General features: G+C 34.9%; 2 protein-coding genes across 2 annotated transcripts in view; one reads left to right on the top strand and one right to left on the bottom strand.

The window, feature by feature from the left end:
• LOC149424250 (transmembrane protein 231) overlaps window positions 1–20,622 on the top strand; it is a 41,257-nt gene that overhangs the window by 10,877 nt on the left and 9,758 nt on the right. The window lies entirely within an intron of this gene.
• Window positions 16,611–20,272, bottom strand: LOC149424251 (hemocyte protein-glutamine gamma-glutamyltransferase-like). The gene is made up of 9 exons (XM_089631007.1): window positions 19,642–20,272; window positions 18,771–19,555; window positions 18,491–18,683; window positions 18,215–18,403; window positions 17,859–18,078; window positions 17,508–17,772; window positions 17,123–17,407; window positions 16,903–17,028; window positions 16,611–16,763 (listed from the first exon to the last, which is right to left on the bottom strand). Exons 1-9 carry the CDS (start codon window positions 20,270–20,272, stop codon window positions 16,611–16,613), a joined length of 2,847 nt encoding a protein of 948 aa, XP_089487133.1.

Genomic DNA, 20,622 nt, shown 5'->3' with positions numbered 1-20,622 from the left:
GAACCCGGGTCCTGCATAACGAGTGTCGAACGCTCTGCCTCTAGACCGCGGTTATTACGTATTCGACCAAAATATCATATAGTCAAAATATCTAAAAGTCGCAGCACGAGAGCATTTTATCACTTTAAAAAAATATATTATTAAAAAAATTACAAAAAGAATTTTTTTTTAGTTAAAGCGGGGATCTCTCTGCCTCTAGACCGCGTAGCTGAGTTTGGAGAGTGACCTAAAGTAGGTATATTATATTGGCTAGGCTCCTATAGCGAAATGAGAACGGTTTTTCATGACGGTCATGAGTTGGTTTTACTCCGGTCCTCGAAATTGCATAACGCGTAAAGAAGTTTCACTTCAAAAACAACATAGTTTTTATACCGACATTGGAGTAAAGCTAATCAAGGAAATTTTCGCGCTATTCCACGTACTTTCGGTCGGAACTCAAGGGTTTCTGAAAATTTCTGCTGTGGCTTTCCGTACTAAGCTTGGTAATGTTCTATTTTTTCAATATTCGTCAATGACCGTGGTAGTTCGTTGGTAAAATAAATAAATAATTTCTCTTAGAAAAATAGATGAATTTTATGTCATTTCTAAATTAAACAATGAATCGTTGAAAGAATTTTACAATATAAATGTACACGCAGAGCCGGCCCTGAGCCAAGTGCCACGATTGAAATGTTGGCGCCCATTGTCAAATCCAGCAGAAGCCGAGGTAGGTGAATACTTTATGTCCGGGTTAAATCTTCCCCACAGGAAAAACTAAACCCTTCCTCACACTTTTCTACAAATGATCATCTAGTCAATCTACATTATGCAAGTGCATTATATAAGCACAATAAATACAAAACAATACAAGATCAACAACACGTCAACTCACCAGAGATCAAATGGGAAAATAATTCACCGACTCCAGATATTTTCATATCAGAGGGTTCGGCTCGGCAGAACCCCTAACAGGGCCTATAAATCCTACTGATCCCTCAATATTAATATTGAAAAATCTTTGATAATCCTACATGTATTTAATATGATTTTTGCATGTTTATATATAAATTCTTTGATAGATCTAATACGCCTAAATTTTGAATAAGAGAGCTAGGTATAATGCCAGTAGCCGAAATAACAAATGGTAATATTTTTATCCTCTGAGAATGGCAAATTCTTTTTATCAGCATTTCATAAGTTCACAACTCCCGCTTTTAAGACCTACATAATCTGTAGTTTGTAAGAAAAACGTGGATCGAGTGGAAAATATTTCTTAAATATTTATCTAAGGTGATAAAGATAAATAAACTAATCAATAGGAAATAATGTCACTAGGCAGGTAGCGTTTAATTATTTATAAATAGATAATGAAATAGTATAAAATACCATAATAGAATGACACGCTATAACACACCCAGGGCTACAAATGACCTTATTAAGTAATAGATCTACAGGGCTGGATTAAGGGATTTAAGGGCCTATGTTATAAAAAATGCTTAAAAATGTTACCCCATATTTATTGGTCGACATAATGTTATATAGACAAGAAAATGGTAAAAATAATAATAATTCAAAACTTACAGCAAAATAGAACATAATAGGTACTAATTTTTGTAACATCAACTATTTTTATAAGAACCTACCTAGATAAAATAATTATAAAAATGTTACTTATAAGATTTTTTAAAAGGGTTAATTTATAAACAAGTTGTGCTGCCCGGAGAAAAATTATCCTGTTAAAAATGAGATAGCATGCCTATTTCCTGATAATATTAGTCATACAGAATATATCGAGAACACGTGTTCTTTTCCCAATAAATATCATGACCGAATGCGAAAATATCAGGTTCAATATTTGTATGAAAACGTGTTCTGCCGTCCTCATAAAACAATCGCTTTTTAACCAAAACTATCAATTCATTCGTTAAAGGCCTGCTGTCCCGTTTTTAACAGGAAAACGAATAATTTAACCAGATTTTTAATAAATTAAGAGTATTTTAAATAAGTTTGTTTTTAATACTAAACGTGACAGCTATTTCACCTTCTGAAGGCATTACCAACCATTTGGTAGAGAAGAAAAGCTTAACATTAAAATGGAATCGTACAAATTAAACTTCACGACAATAAAAATCATTTATTTTTTTAAGTTGTTCATTCTGATGGAGGTCAAACACTCTTTGGAATTATTTTTCATTGCCTACGTATAGAAATTACATTTTACAATTTAATTGTTTTAACTTGTTTATTGTAAGTCGATCAGACCTGCTTATTCTAGGAAGCGGCGTGACGTAGAAATGTTAATAATTATGACAAATTATACTTAAATCATATTTAAATTATACAAGGTTCACCGCAAAACGTACGTAGTATATAATATTGCATACAAATATAACCAATGAAGACAATTCATAATTGATATCAGATGTGTCACCCCACATATTTTTACGATGTGAAATAATTATTTGAATTGTTAAAATACTATTCCAGTTTACTATGATTTTATCACTTGTGATAAATCGATAAATTTACTTGACGGGTTGTTTCACAGAATAAGGAACAATTCATCAAAATAAAATTTTCAAGTTCTGTGAAAGTTCCATTCAAACTCTGTTATTATTTGAGTTTTGTGAAACAACTGGCCAATAATGATATTTTAACAGAATTTGAAAAGAACGTTTACTGAACTTGAAAATTAACTTTGATGTCTATAAAAGTCCATATAAGATAAGTCCATTTGACATTATTTATTTATTTATTCATGTTCTCCATAAAAAGGTTATGCAGCAATATGTTACGAAGAAGGTTACAAATTTGAGGTACATTTAAGTATAAAAGGTCATGTGGGAAGTTTTACTATTTTGTGCATGCGTCAAAAGATACTAGCAGAATTATCTATAAGTGACGTTGAACATGTCGATGGTCAATGCAGTTGAGTCGCTATGTTGATTGGCGCATTCTGGTAGGCAGAAATCCTCGCTTTCGGAGCACAAAAAAGTGCACGGGGTCTCCCACGAGTATACTTGCTAGACACATTTAAGTTAACCTCTTTCAACAATAAGATGATTAAGAATGATTCCAGTGTTAAAAAAATGTTTACCAAAAAAAAAAATAGATTTCGGTCGGCTTCTAAGGTGTTAAAATCGAGCATTCTTATTAATAATAAGGATGGATACAGGAATGGATAGTACGTTTACTTTCTCGTATACAGGTAACCCATTAACCCCTTTTGTACTTTTTCTATTTCTAGGATATGATTTTGTTCAAGAGGGTGGGGCCAAATAATACAGCTATATTCCAGGATTCTGCGAATAATGCTTCATAATATATTCTCCGTATTGGGATTCCGTTAATCATCTCACATTATGAAAACAAATTATAATATTAAATAGTTAAATTTATCCATTTAAACATGCAGGGTGAAGGGGTGCACCGAACTTACTTTAAACAGTGATTCTTGATATTATTTTGAGTAAATAATAGAAATGAAATTTTGGTCTGCGGTGACTTTTTCATTTTTTTCTTTTAAAAAACAAAAAAAAAACTTTTTTATTTCTTGCACATGTCGTCACTGGTCACCCAGTCGATCCGCCCAAACCGTCCAACCCCTCACATCGCTAGCTGTCCAATTCCTACTGTACAAGTACATCCCTTAACACCCTGTATATCTGCTTAGACTTTGTCCATTTTGACATTTTCCTGCCTAGAATTGGTCCATTTGAACTTCGTAAATTTTAATATTTATCTACTTAAACGTAAACAAACCTTCGTCCTTTACATCTCCTTCCCCTCCCCACTTCCTTCAGCTTCAAAACATAGTAGTCATCTCACATCCGTTGCATGTTTAATTTTAAACCATGGAAATATTTCGAAAAATCCTTCTTTTAGATACACTTTATCAGAACTGTTTGTCTTATATATATTTAAATGTTTTTTAAAATTTTATTTTGGTCTTAAATTTGGAATGTCGTTATTTTATTGGGAAATGATATAAAAAATCCTAACACTGTCGAATATAAATTTAAAAAGACTGCGTATAACGCAAATAAATTAATCTTAATTAAATAAAATTGGTTCCACTCTTGGAGCGACTCTATGGAATATTCACAAAAAAAATATTATTGACTAATCAAAATCGAAGTTGTGAATATTCGTGCTAATGCGAAGCATCAATATTATCAAAATATTTCATCATCCTGCCCACTAGATTAAAAATGGCACCAAACATTCTACATTTAGATGTGAACCACGCTGGGGATTACCCTAATTTAAAAATATATACCAACTAATTTACAACATATATGTACAAAATAAACAATGCTGTAAACAAAGTTAGAAATTAATAAAAATTCTAATAAAAATTAATCTAATTTAATAAATTACCTAAATCTCCATCTCTAAATAGTATAAAATAAAGTCGCTATCCGCGTCTGTCTGTGCGCTTAGTTCTTCTAAACTACGGAACGGATTTTGATAGTGTTTTCACTATCATTTAGAGAATTTCTTCCAAAAGGCTTACATATATAATACATGCAAATTATATGTATAGAAAGTAGAGAAAAGTGGACGTTTTCTAATCAAGTCGTAAAAATATATTTTCGGGCACCACATTGTTAACGCTGGCTAAACCTTGTGAGATACATCAAAATAATGTACTCCAGAATTGTATATCTTAAAAAAACCTGCAGTAAAGTTTGCTTTTGTATGTCTATCCCCTAAGGATAACCCATAGCAACGCCGGGCACCGGTCAGCTGGTAATATAATATTTCGTTCGCCACTCCTAGATAATATGTCCATAATACAAGGTCCACCATCCCATCCTCATTGACCCCACTATAGACAATTTTAAACAATTCAATAATATAACATTAAAGTAGGAAAATTTAAAAGGATATTATTAAATTGAAAAATTCCTCGAAATTGAATCAGGACACTGATAATAAAAATAAAAGTAATTTATTAAAAAAATTGTAAACAACTAATAGAGAGAAATAATAAAATTTCTTCACCAGTTTGTTAATGTCTTACAAGGCGATACAGCCGTCACGCGTAATAATAATAATTTCGCGGCAAATCTTGTTCTTAATAAAACCTTTTTTTTTCAAATTGAATAAAAATAATATCAAATAATTTAAAAAACTTAATTTAAAAATAATATTAAGTTTTTAAATTTAAATAAAATAAATTTAATAACAGTAAATAAAAATTACTCTAATAAAATATTTCTGTATTGCATTACCTAGCTGTGTCATCACGAATCACTCATAAGGTCATTAGTCATGATAAAAATAATACTTTCTGGTCTCAATTATTATCGACGCCGCACGACCGGAAACCGTGAAGGCCGGAAGAACCGCTTCGGATTGACTGACGCAACTCTAGGATTCCCGCCAAAATATAGCGCTTCCCCCCAAAACAGAATTCCCCACAAAACAAGTTCATAATTGTCGTGTTCCCCGTGACCCGTGATTTGTGGTCCAGACATATAATATCAGCGCTCGTGACTTAGTTTCAATGCGTAATGTCAGATATACCAATACGTTACCACGTACTATCTTTTAATGGAGGTAATTCATTTTTGTGCATGTTTTACGAGATAAATGAAGGGATTTTCGGTGGGATAAAAAATGTTTGACCGCACGATGCAGGCAGATGTATTGCGAAAAACCCACAAACATTTAAATGTTCAGGTATATTCATAGCTGAAAACACATAATGAAATTTGATATTATCAAATACCGATAATGACCAATAAATTCTAATACAACTTCTGTCTTCTAGCTTTGATTTCATAAACAAGTTCACACTGGATCCGTGCCAACTTACGAGTAGCAACGGGGAGTTCCTTCAGATCGGCAGAGCGGGGACTTTTCTGCGGATGACAAAGAGTTTCCTTATACAAGTGGAACATATTTAACATCTGTTGTATACTGTATCCCTACTTCGATATTAATTTGTAAAGCGTTTCTAATTATCAATACTGTGGTCTCAATACTATCAAATTCATATGAGGAATATTGAACATGTACGCACAATTTTTACAATTGCTTAACTTCAAACATCACGTACCTATTCTTTTTTTTAAACAAAGACACATTCCCGGGATACAAATAACCTGACAACATCTGACGACTCCTGCTACCAGTTCTAACACCACAATAAACGGAAAATGTTGCTTATGTTGTGGTGGAGGACTTAGCCAGCCGAGGAATTGAATATACCGCGCCTGGGTGGGACCTAAACTCGATGCCAACTCAGTCACTGACCGGTCAACCGATTCAACATAAAAACAATACATTCTTACTAAATATCCTCTTACTATACCCTAAAAAATAGAAGTAACAAAACTAAACCCTAGAAAATAGAAGGCTGTAAACTCGTGCATTTCATCGACTTTATGAGTAAGCTACAAGCCAAAAATGTGAATATTCTTTCTATGCCTTATATCGTCACGAAATAGGTAATCGGAATTTAAAAAAAATACAGTGTGTGGCAAGCCTACGCACGACGGAAGTGAAACTTTTAGTATTCTTCTCTCTCTCTTTTCATTTCATTCTCTCTTTTTTTCTGTCTAATGACATATTTATAAGTAGCATGTGATAAACAAAAACTAAAAGTTATAAAAATATGGGATTCGAACCCGGGTCCTGCATAACGAGTGTCGAACGCTCTGCCTCTAGACCGCGAGGAGAGGTATCTCGCGCGACGAGAACCGCGTATACAACGTGTATCTACTCCTCAATTGACTTGTCCCGCGCAAATTTTCGTTTTCAAACACGGCAAATGAATAATATCACATAACGTCTCGTTAACGCTTTATATAGGGTCGAATCGAAGATATATCGGCAGTGTGAAGTCATATCTGTCGTTTTTCAAAATATTTCCGTATATTTGTCCGTTTTGGAAAAGATCTATCGTGTTTTAACAGTCTCATACCCGTATGGAGTCTGAATATTAAAAACATTTCTAAATTTTGAAAAACTCACTTACGGCTGCGTTTTTTTTTTTTTTAAACTTGTCACGCCCGTCTGCGAGGGTTATTAGTCGCGTTATCGGCCTTGATTATTAATTTTAATGATTCAAAATAAAAATAATTAATCAAAATACCGAGCGACTCTACCGGCTCGATTTATAAGCTATATTTCGACCAAAATATCATATAGTCAAAATATCTAAAATTCGCAGCACGAGAGCATTTTATCACTTTTCCTCATATTAAAAAAATCACAAAAAGAAAAAAAAAAATCGTTAAGGCGGGGATCGAACCTTGGTTCTTCACGACGACAGTCGGGCGCTCTGCCTCTAGACCGCGAAGCTGAGTTTGGAGAGTGACCTAAACTAGGTATATAATATTAGCTAGGCTCCTATAGCGAAATGATCACGGTTTTTCGTGACGGTCATGAGTCGGTAATTTTATAAAAAAGTAATAAATTAATCAAGGGACCAAAGGACAAGGGGACTGTCACAGATAATCTTGGCTATAATATTGTATTTTGTTGAGTTGTTTCTTTTATGCGTTCATACATTTCTAATGAAAAAATATTTTTCTTAGTAGTTTACATTAATATTTTTATTGAGTAATTAATTTTTTTATTTGTATTCTTCTTAAGGGAAACGATAGAAAAACCTTCAATTTATTCCATTTTTTAAATTGGTAATAAAGATTAATTACCAATTACCAATTCGTAATAAAGATTAATCGAAAATAGTGATTTAGCATTAGCTTCGCTTTAAAGTACGAAATCGAGCAACCTCCAAAAAAATATTACTCCACAAGTTCAGGTCTAACTGATACACACGCGCACCTATACATCGCCTTCATACACTTGCAAACAAATTTACCTCAAATATCGACATATCCATATCCAGGTAGTAACTAATTATGTGCATTTGAGATTAAAGATGAAAGGCGCGTCTCATCCTTAATGCGTACAAATAATTTTAAAAAATCCTTGGTATCAGTTTAATTCCAATGAATATTATGTTTATGTAACATTTTTATGTTATTATTTAGGAGCATCGCATAGGAGCGATTATATTTTTTTCTTCATATTCTTCTTATTGTTAACTCTATTCCCTTGTATTATTAACCTGTACTATTATTTTATATTATTTTTATCCCATCTGCACTTTTAAAACAGGTTTTACTCTTATTTTTTCCCTTTTCTTATATTATGCAAATATAAAGAAAAAATATGTACCATGTGTTATGTTCATTTATCAAGTTTTTGTTATTTTTGTTGTTATTTAAAGAATAAAAACTCCTATATGGTCACAAGCCTGAAAAATTTATATTATGTAAAAGCCCATCAGAGCGTTTAAACTTACTAAAATAAAATAAAATTATTGTACATCAAAGCCTATATTGAAAATATTACTTAAGATTGGTTCCTACGCACATGAGTCACATGTTTAATTAATATATGGGATGTTTTACTAACCGTGAAGCAAATCCTTGTAGGCATGTATAATTGGCTGCATTCCTTTCAAGGTAAGCTATGCAGTAATGCAGTCTGCAATCAGAGTGCATAAGCTTGGAGCGCTAAAATCACTATAAACTGGAATAGTAATTTAACACAACCGATTCAAATTATTATAGCACGTTGTAAAAATGCGTAGGTTGACACGTCTGTCATCAATAATGAAGTATTTTCTTCAGAGATACAATTACGTGAATTTAATTTTACCTATATCCTCCGTGCATAATGTAATGTTTTGAAAACGTTAAGTATAATTTCTGTGTCACGCGCGCGACTTCCTAGAATTAATGGGATTAATCGACTTGGAGTGATTAAATGTACTATCATGTCAGTGACGAAAATTGCATCATTTTTTAATTATTCTTATTCTTTCGTATGGTAGGGCGGGTCAGAGGTGTACATCTAGGGTCTCAGGTGCCATTCTGTGGGCAGTGTGGACCTCATCAATCCCGCCGGGGAGTTAATGGAGCGGGCATTCGTTGAGCACATGTTCGTTGGTCTGCACCATACCAATATTACAAAAACAAATTCGTACGCATCGCCGACTCTAAGGTCCCAATTCATGTGGGCACAGTAGCTGTAGGTGCACCTTATCCTGTTGATGTAGGACCGGAGTTTACGAGGCAGGGAGAACCCAACCTGTCCATTAATGGGGACGAGGTGGGCATTCCCCACGTCGCGTCGGACGATTTCCACTCCACCTAATTTCCACCTATTTTCTGGAGTGAGAGGTAATCGGAATTCTACCCAGAAGGGTTTACGGGACTTCAATTGGCATACAGGATGAGGTGTTGAGATATTATATACCTCAATTTGTTTTTAATTATTGGTACAATCGACGATATTTTGGCTCATGTTCAGTTCATCATTATTAGAGACCGGATTATATGCAACAAAAATAGCCCAAAATATGCATGCAAATATGCAATAAAAATAGCTAAAATATGCACGAAAATCCATAAAAAGGGTCAAAATATGCAACATGAAATAATACAGGAAGTCGTATTTTTACATATTTTTTTATTTTAGTAAGCTATTAGTTCTCAAGGATAACAATTATATTTTCGAAAATATCAATTATAAAATGTATTTAACAATAAAATTTAGAATTTACTTTTAAAAACGTATATGAAAGTACTGTTCTAAATGTTCTGTAGACAAATTGTGTCTACGATCGCTTAATATATTTTTGTAAGCGGAAAAGGAACGTTCTACGTCTACTGATGTGGCTGGACAGAATTTAAATTTGGGTGCGATTTTTGAACTTATTGTTCCGGGCAAAATTTCACCTGCCCCGTTGATGAAGTTATCAACTTGGCACAAAGGTTCAAACCCTGGGTTATTATTCAGTATGTTTTCAAATTTTTCTTTGAGTTTACTCGGGAATAGCTTTGGCAACGAGGAATTCACAAGGCGAATTTCCTTCATAACCTGAATAGATGCATTCAACGCCAATCCATGAGTTTCAAGCGTTTTTATACTTGCAGGTATGTAGGCGAAATGAGTGGTAATCATAGCTAGGTTTTTTTTTAATACTGGCGTCGTCAAACGATTCTTTGCACTGGAAAACTGCCAAAGCCTCTGCACTATCGAAGTCATTGATAACACCCTTGATGGCTTCAAAATGTTCATGGTAAAACATCGCAGCTTCGATCCATGTACCCCAACGTGTTATTACTGGCTCAGGAGGTAAAGGGATATTTGGCAGTTTTTCTTTGTAGGCCTTTATACGAGCAGGCGCCTTAAAAAACACTTTCTTTGCTGATGAAATCAGGTTATTTACATTCGGAAACGTAGATCTCACTTCTTCGGCGAGTCTGTGAATTCCGTGAGCAAAACACGTCACATGAATCAAATTGGGATAAAATACTTGGAGGGCTTTGCCTGGAATGATTTGCCTTTTCAAGTTCTCTGCAGACCACCAAATAGGAAGGTGAAGGTTCAAGTTTTAATGCACCAACAATCAAATTTGCAATGTAACGGCCGCAAGTGTCGGTGGTTTTGTCAGCTGAAATCCATATGATGTTATCCTTGAGTTCATTGCGTATTTCTTCCAGCACATGTAGATAAATTGATGGTATGTAATTTTTACGTAAAGTAGATTCATCCGGTAAATTTTGATTTATGCAATATTTTCTGAGAAAATCCTTCAAGGCAGGATTTGTCAGTTTGTATAGAGGGATATTGCTTGCAAGAAATGCTTCACATAGATCCATGCTAAAGTGATTTTGTTGTTTACCTTTGGAGGTTACTTCACTGTAAAAACTTGCTGTACTGGGCTCTTCTTCTGCACTCCTGCGATATGAACACTGGTTTTGACATGCTGGTCTATTTGGAACTTTTTTGTGCTAGAAATGTTTTTCTCGCAAACTCGGCAGTATAAAACTTTTACGTTGTATGTAAATATTCCAGGATATTCAGCTATCCACGTATGGGCACTTTTTTATCAGGGGGCATGGTTCACTTTCACAATGTACAACTTCGTGCAAACAAACAAAACACTAGACGAAACTCTAAAAAGCGCGTGCGACCAGTCAAAAACAAAATACGCAATTCACTTAATTACTATAAAAATATACCAAATCACCCCTCATACGAATGAATGAATTGTTTTCGGCAATTAGCCGAATTAAGCCGAGTAGGCGCGAGCGCAGGCGAAGATGAGAGAGGTTCCGCCCCGCTCCGGTCGCCAGCCGTAGCGATCAGTAAGATCAGTTATCAGTTCTTCGCTCAGCTTCGATGGCCGCGAGCCTTGCTATCTGACGTCTATAGTGTCGCTATGTGAGGCATCTGAACGATATCAAGCGTAAATATGCAAGATCTCAAATTATATGCTAAAATATGCAACTACCGCTGAAAAGGGTCTAAATATGCATTTGCATATGCAAATATGCAAATGCATATAATCCGGTCTCTAATCATTATTATCACAAATCCAAATTTTCAGTGAATTTGTTCTAATAGATCCAGAGAAAACGACATGAACGGCGGTGCTAAAGTCTGGCATCTTACGACTAGTTAATTGTATACATGTTTTAATCATTGTTACAAATCGTCATTTTCGGTATTCAGTCTATATCATTATTATAACAAATCCAAAGTTTCAGTGAATTTGGTCTCATAGAGACAGAGGAAACAATATGAATGACTGTGCTAAGTCTGGCATCTTACGGACTAGTAAATTGTATACATTTATTTATTTATTTATTTGTTAAGACATACACAGTACAATAAGATACAGTTAGAATTTTTTTAGTTATTACATAGTTGTAGTACCTATTACGTATGTCCATAAAATGTCATTACGTAATTTCGCCTGAGATTGTTATAAAAGGAAGGAAGTGTGTGGATAGATAATAATAAATTTTTTTTTTATTTTTTTTATTTTTTTTTTATTTTTTTTATTTTTTATTTTTTTTTTTTTTTATTTAATGCAATAAACAACATAATATATTATAATTTTACTGGTCTTCCATTAAAAGCCTTAGCTTGTGGATGGAAGAAGAGTTAACATTTCACATATTATGTACAAATAAAGTCACGCGTACAGTTAATACAATGCAGTTAATACAGTTAATACATTTCATATAATTACAATTACTATTTACTATAATCATGTATTTCAATATATATGTATGTGTAGGTAATATAGACACATGGCAATCAGACCCGTTAACTAAAATATGTAAACATATATGTATTCAGTAAGAAGAAAAACAAGTAAGATTTTTAGTGTGACATTCTCTAAAATACTTTTTGATGGAGTTCAACAATTGAATTTTGTTCCTAATGCTTCTGATTTCTATTGGTAGGTTATTGAAAAAGAATTTTCCTTGGTGAGTATAATGGTGTTGTGCAAAAGAAGTGTTTAATTTGGGGCACACAAATACATGTTTAAGTCTAGTACGATTTTCAGTTATGAATGCGTATTTATCTTTTTCTTTTATAATTTGTATAATTGAATTTTTTATAAATAAGTTTTTAAATGTTGGAACTTTGAATTCTTCGAATATTCTGTCAGTTGGGAAGTCTGGAGGTTTTTTTAGTATAATTTTTATTATTAGTTTTTGAACAATTTCTATGGGGGTCAGATTAGTTTTGTAAGCTGCTCCCCAACTGATAATGGCATACTGAAGAATAGACTGTACTAATGCGTAGTATATTGAGTATAGGTTTTTCGTTGATAAGAAGTTTCGTATTCGTAAGAATATATGAATTAACTTCCTAACTCTTTTTATTGTATGGTCGATGTGATCTTTCCATTTTAGGTTTTTATCTATGATTATTCCAAGATATGTAATTTTATCCGCTATTTTCAGAAGTGAACATTTTTGTTGGCAGTGATTAGTATCGTGTTGTGCGAGAGAATGATTATGTAAGAATATTTGAAGATTTGGAGGTACAATGTTAGTGTTAATTTCGAAAGGAATGACATATGTTTTATCACTATTTAACGACAAGAGGTTATTGTCAAACCATATTTTTAGATTATTTATGTCTTCTGTAGCTTTTAGATTAATTTTTTCCCAAGTTTTTTCTTTTATTATAAGGACTGTATCATCAGCGTAAGAGATAATTTGGCCATGCAATGGTTGAATAAATATGTCGTTTACATACAAAATGAACAATATTCGTCCAAGCACGGTGCCCTGTGGGATACCAAAATTTGATGTTTCTTGGTCGCTAGTTTGGTCATTTATTTTAACAAATTGTGCACGATTGTTCAAATAACTTTCTATCCATTGGACGGCTTTATCATTGATGTTATTTAATTTCAGTTTTTTGATAAGCTTTGCGTGTGAGATACTATCGAATGCTTTTCTTAGGTCTATGAATATTCCTGCGCATTTATTTCCTTCGTCAAGTGCAGAGTATATAAATGATGTTACATTTGCTATTGCATCTTGTGTGCTTTTTGTTTTTAAGAATCCGAATTGATTGGAATGTAATATTTTATTGTTTTCTAGAAAATCAACAACCCTTTTTTTCACAATCTTTTCAAATATTTTTGCTATATTCGATATTAGTGATATCGGTCGATAATTTGAAACATTTTGCGGGTCGCCGGTTTTAAAGATAGGGGATATTATAGATTTTTTATAATTTGTTGGGAATATGCCTTTAGTCAGACTGAGATTGATAAGGTGGTTTAGTGGTTTCAGTAGATACATTTTCATTTCTTTAAGAATTTTCACAGAAATGTGGTCAAAACCTGGAGAGGATCCGTCTTTCATGCTTTCTATTACAAGTTGTATTTCAGTTTCGGTAGTTTTTTTAAAAGTGTATAGTGTATTTTGTTTTTGGGTATTAGTTGTTATAGTTTTTGGTGTGTGTACAGATTTAGTGATTTTATCAGCGAGATTGTTTCCTACTTTAGAGAAATAAGAATTAAAAATGTTTGCTGTTAGTTTTGGGTCTTTGGATACATCTATGATATTATTTTCATGTTTTAAATATTTTATAGAATTATTTTTTTTCTTATTTTCAATTGCATAATTTACCGTTTTCCAAATAACTTTTAGATTGTTTTCTGAAGTAGAGATTATTTTTTTAAAGTAGTCGTCTTTACTTTTTTTAATTAAAGCTGTTAATTTATTTCTATATTTTTTGAGAACTATCTTAGCATTTTCATCGTGTGGATTTTTAATTGTATTTTTATATAGCCTTTCTTTTTCTCTGATAGATTTTATTAGGCCACAAGTGATCCAAGGTTTTATACGTCTGAATTTTGAATTCGTGTATAATGAGACCTCTGTTGTGGAGGTTTCAATATGATCCATAATTTGTTTTTCAAACATATTTGAGCATTGTTCGACATCGTTAGATTGTAGTATCGTACACCAAGTTTCTGCTTTCAATTTTTTCTCTAAAGTGGCAATATTTGTGGTTTTTTTAATAGTAATTGGAGCCTTAATTTGTGATTTTATTTCATTATCATACAATAATAAGCAAGTGTGGTGGTCAGTAATATTCGTTTGCCAAATCATTGTTTTGATTTTATATAGGTTTTGTAATTTTATGTTTATCCAAATATGATCTAAGCAAGACGATTTTTGTCCGTGCATTTCTCTAGTATTTTTGTTTATGCATGATTTAAAATCTAATTCAGTCATACAATTTAGGAACTCATTTTTGAAAATATTTTCTGATTTTTCGTTAATGTTAATATTAAAATCACCCGCGATAAAACAGGTTTTATTTTTAAGCGGTAGTAATATATTTTTCAGTTGAGTTATAAAATGTGAAATATTTGATTCGTGTGTTCTGTAAATGGCAATTATGTGGTAAATATATTTATCGAGTTTAATTTCGATTTGAATACAGTTAGTCAGTAATATTGGGTGTTCTAAAGTCGTGACAATACTGAATTTGGTGTGAACGAATATTGCGATTCCACTATTTTTATTGATATTTATTTTAGTTGGGATGTATGTATAGTTAGGAAGTTGAAAAGCTGGTGACTCATCATTTGTAAATGTCTCTGTTAATATTATACAGTCTGGTTGTAATATTAGATTATTGATTTTAATAATAAATTCATCAAAATTTTGAAACATACTACGAATATTTTGGTGTAATATGAATAAACCGTGAAATTTGTGTGGGAAAAATTCATTACATGTCTCTGTGCTTGAATGAATGAAAATAAGAATTATAATAAGTGTTAATTATAATAAGTGATTTAAAATATTTTTCGAAGTAAATCGGAAATTCGAGTGAATTTAACTGTGTAGTTATGTACTTTGTTATTTCTTTGGAAAGTTTGTTTATGGTATTTCAGGCTTTTTTGGTGAGTAATAAATGGTACTTCAGGCTTTCTGTTGAAAGTATTAAATAGTACTTCAGGCTTTCTTTGTAAAGTATTAAATAGTACTTCGGGCTTTCTCTGTTAAGTAATAAATGGTACTTCAGGCTTTCTTTGGAAATTATTAAATTCAGCATTTCTTTGGAAAGTATTAAATTCAGCATTTCTTTGGCGAGTAATAAATGGTACTTCAGGCTTTCTTTGGAAAGTATTAAATAGTACTGAAGGCTTTCTTTGGTAAGTAATAAATAATGCTTCAGGCTTTCTTTGGTGAGTAATAAATGCCACATGAGGCTTTCTGTAGTAAATAATAAATACAGGTTTTTTATAGTATTCTGAATAAAACTAAGCTTTAAGGTTGCAGAAAAGAAATGTATTTATTAATTGTTTTCAGGATCCCAAAAATAACACAAACACATAACAGAGTGCAATAATCGTAACATAATAAAATAAGTAAATATAAAACATATTACATAAATAAATAAAAGTATAATAAAGTTGGAATAACCTCACTCATTTTGTATGGGAAAAAGTTATAACAACAGTATTTGAAACACAATAGGCAATATTACAAAAACAAATGTTTACATATTATATATTAGGCAGTTAATATGGCACATATTATTCAATGGGCTTAAATCCAGATTATAATTAAAACGTATCGGATAAAATAATATAATAGGTATTAAAAAGTTAAAATAATTATACAATAGATAAATATATATAAATTATATTAAAATGTATCCTTTGGTTGTTTGCGTATGAAGTGAATGTTTTTTTATGGTAGTTGCAAAGTGGTGCGTTTTTACGTTTTGAACTTTTCAGTGCGATTTTCAGAGCATGCATTAAAAAACAAAATAAATCAAAAAGACAATAAACTTAACACTTAATCAATCTGCGGTTCCTGAATCATTGCTTAGTCGTCACTTAAGGAATAAAAATATCAAATTCGATTTCAACACTGACTGTTCACGCTTTGATGATAAATTGGATTGATAATTACTGAAAATTAAACAAATATATTATAACATTATAGATACATGTTTATACCTAATCTACTATATTAAAATGGCAGCTGGTTCTGTGTATTCAAAGTGGATATAGAGATCCACAATCTACAAGTACTTTAATACATTGGAATCTTGTGAACCTGAATCCGATGTTAATATTTACAAAGTTATTCAATCTATCTAACTAAACAAAACTGTTCTCAGTAAAGACGATCGTGTTTATTGATCCATTTTTAGAGATCATCGTAAGTTTTTAGTGCTTTGAAATTAAAATCATTATCGATCACATTGAGAAGGCTTGGGTCATCTTGGAAGATCTATGATATTCGTGGAAGAATCTAACCGCGCACGTTGACCGTGGTGGAACCATTGATCTCATCCAACTGGCGAGAGGAGAATGATGCCACGATCTTGCGCTCTCCATTACGTCTGGGCAAGAACTTGTCGCTGTAGGTGACAAATTCACCTGGCTTCACGTCTCTGTAGCGGATCTGCGAAACAAAAGCAAATAAATATTGTAAATTCAATCGAGAAGTAGTAGGTAGAGTAAATGAAGGACAAAATCGAATGATTTATTGAATGACATAAGATAAGAGAAAGAGATATCAAATATTATATGGCTTGACGTACTTGTCTTGGCCTCTGAAGACCGGGTCCTTCAAATGTAAAGAAGCAATCAGTAAGAGCTGTGGTCAATGGGTTCTGGAAGCTGAATGTTACGTGGCATTCTTGGTTCACGCAAGGCTGGCCTCGTACCTGTGGAAAGAGAATAGTATTTATAGTCGTCGCCAGTTATAATAATTCATAATAGTATCATTTATAAATATAAATATTTGTTTTATTTTCGTACCTGCACTTGCATCCTAGGCTTGTGCAGAGGGAAGTCGTCTTCCTCGGACCAAGTCTGACGAGTCTGCTTGACGAACGCCATGGCGTAGATCTTGATGTGAGAGTGATCCACCAGCTTGTCCATGTAGTCCTGAGGAGTCACGTGCACCTTCAAGACTTCACGCTGACCGGCTCTGATGACGAAGTCACCTTGGACGCGCTTCAGACGAGAGGCGATGGCTCCAGTGTAGTAGCTGGAGTTGGCTGTCAATACAGCGCTGATGGTACGCTCCTCGTGTGATTTGTTCTGAAGAAACATAAATAATTAGTACTTATAATATACTACCCAAGCATACACTGAGTCCTATGTATGTGGGTTAAGAAATACTTGAGTAATTGAGACTCACGTGAATGTTGACGACCACGTCGAAAGGCTGGCCGAATGGTACAATATCAATGTCAACCAGATCGAAGAAGACATCTTCTGTCTCCCTGTTCGGGAATTCGTAGTACTGCTGGGCACGAGTGAAGCCGCGACAAGCGTTGAATATGGAGAGCCTCTCCGTGGCAGAGTTGTCTGGTGTCTTGTACTCATGAGTCACTTCCAGCATGTCACTGTCTCCCTCATCATCATCCCTGTTGGGGTTCTTGGTCACCAACTTGCGACCAACCCTGTCAAATTATCGTTAAAATGTATTATTGAAAAACATTTACAAAAAATGAAGCAGAAATCTTTATATTGTTGGTGGGTAACTCACGAGTATTGGTTTGTGGCCATCCTGGAGAAGCCCCACTCGGAGTTCTCATCTTCCTGGAAGTGGCACATGTCAGCGTTGACCTCGGAGTATACGAATGGTGTATCGTATTGGAAGCCTACTTCACCGCGACGCACAGCCTCTAAACTGGCTGGACCACAGCGATACACGCTCTCGGACTCTTCTTGAGGAGTGGCGTCGATGATCTGCCACCCACCATATCCTGATCAAGAAACAAATACAAATATTAAAAAAGTTATAGAATAACAATACTCTAAGAAAAAAAGTATGAGCAAAATGGTCAGTGAGAAAGAAGTCGTACCACAAAAATGACAAAGTGGAGATAATATGGTTCAAACCTTGAGGTAGGTCTGGTCTGGTCATCCAAACATCATTCCACACGTGGAAGTTCCAACAAGAGTCGAAGCAGTCTTCATCAGGTCCGTTGGGGATCTCGTTACCCTCCTTGTCGAAGAACTTATCCACAGTCAAGGTACGGTTAGTATCATGAGCGGACACGTAGTTGGTCACGGATCGGCAAGGAATACCTGCGTATAAGAAATTTTGTGTAAGAACAATGATGATGTAGGATATTTAGATAATATTTCATTAACTAGTCCGTGTATTTTTTATACCTAGAGCTCTGCAGATGGTAACGACCACTGCGGAGAACACCCAACACTGCCCATATTCTACCGGGCGACCACCGTCACTGAGGTAACGCTCCATGATGGCCACACTGCCGGTCCAGGCGTGAGGAGCAACTCCTTCCTTGTACTCGCTGTCCCAACGTCCAACCATCAGGCCTTCGTCGTCATTGGCATTCACCTGTTTGCAGAAGTAATGATGCAATTAATTAAGAAATTAGTAAAAGCATCTACATTTATTTAACACCTTATTTATAAAATTACATACCATAGCCGAAATTGCGCGAACCATCTGGATAGGGTTGCCTCTGTCGGGATGAGAAATTCCACTGCGTTCCAGCAAATACATGATAGCAGGAAGAATGACATCATCGTATTGTCCATAAATCCAGCGGCGTCCCTTGGGCTGCCTGTACGATCCGCACCACACCTTTCCAGTATCGTTCATGATATATTCCTTACGCAACGCCTCGTTGTCCATGTAGACGGGGTCCTCGCGGCACCAAGGGTTGAACAGCACGTAGATGTCTTCCTCGCACTTGTAGTCGTAACGGTTGTCTCGCTGGCCCTGTCTGTTGGTCTGAACCCAGCAGTGCCATTGTCCAACCTGGGCAGAAGCCGGGATGTGCACTTGGAATGTGACTGTATTGGCATCTTGACGTTGAATGCTAATCTCCCAACGATCCATTTCATGAGCAAGAGCTGACAAATTCTGCATGGACCCATGACGAGATCCATAGCCAGGTCTGCTATGCTGTCCGCTACCCAGTCGTTCCATTCGGTCCATGGGGCCGTGTGGGCTAAGGGGACTATGCTGAGGAATGGGCTCGTTGGAGAAGGATCCACGGCGAATTCCATATCCAGGAACGCTGGTGCTTTGAATTCCAGAAATTCCAGATATTCCAGAAATTCCTGACATCCCAATATTCCCAGTAATACCAGACATGCCTTGCACTCCTGGCATATCGCGGCTATGCTGCAAGTTTCCGTATTGACTAGACCAGTTGACAGGCAATACAACTCGGGTTCCCTTGGTGACAGATGGTTTGGGTCCTATAAGAATGAGTTATTTTCATTAGCAATTTTTAAAGTATATAAAAATAGGGACACTAATTATAATACCAAATCAATCATCTTACCAAACCCGAATACGATTCTGATAATATCTTGCTGCTTATCCCATGTCCGGTCGAAGCGAACAGCGAAGAAAAAGTTCTGCCCTCTACGCAGGACCGGGGTGGGCAATACGGTATCATTGACCAATTCATACTGATCGGTATGATGGTCCTTGGAGTTGTCCCTGGCGTAGAACTCGGTAAGTTCCACCTTCAGGGGCTGCTGGGAGTAATAGCTCTGCGGCTGGGTCTCAAAGTTTTCCTGGCGGCGACGACGCTCGTTCTGATCAGCCATGCGGGAGATCATATTGTGGGAGAACTGGGTATTGGGGCTGTTTCGCGTGGAGAAGTTCATGCGGTGGTTGGCTCCGGCAGAGCGAGAGCGGCCAGGGCGGGGCTGCGCCGTGGGGCCGGGCCTCTGGTTCGGAGGCCTCCTGCTGAGGCCGGGGCGCTGCTGGAAGCTGGACACGTTGTAGGAGCCCGACATCCCCGGGGTGTAGTTGGAGGCCATACCTCCGATGTTGAGGTTCTGCATGTCCCCGCGCAGACAGCCCATGCCGGACATACTGGAGATGCCACCGAGGCCGCTCATGCCGGTCATGCTGGAGGTCATGCTAGACGACATCCTGTCCATCCTCGATGAAGGTTGAGTCATTTTAAATCTAAATAATTAATACGAATTATTTGAAATGCTTTATCCAAGAACAGAAGACATATTATTATTAGTAATGTAATGTAATAATATTCGTGATCATTTATTAAACTACCCATACAAAATGGCATGCAATTAATGTCACCATTCACTTGTATTGTGTGGGAAATATTGTCAGCTTTAATTTCGAATATTTAAATTAGTTTTATCTGTGAACCATTATTTAATTTAGTAGATATTTGTAAATAAAAAATTAAATTTTAATTTTTTTTAACGATAAACTCAGTTTCATCTTATAGCACCGAAAACTATGTATAGTGTTAGTATTTTGCGCAAGATTTATGAACGAATTC

The sequence above is a fragment of the Hesperophylax consimilis genome, chromosome 4 (assembly GCF_061612785.1).
Source record: "Hesperophylax consimilis isolate HC1 chromosome 4, BYU_Hcon_1.0, whole genome shotgun sequence".
NCBI classification, from domain to species: Eukaryota; Metazoa; Arthropoda; class Insecta; order Trichoptera; family Limnephilidae; genus Hesperophylax; species Hesperophylax consimilis.
This window is presented reverse-complemented; position numbering and strand designations above follow the sequence as displayed.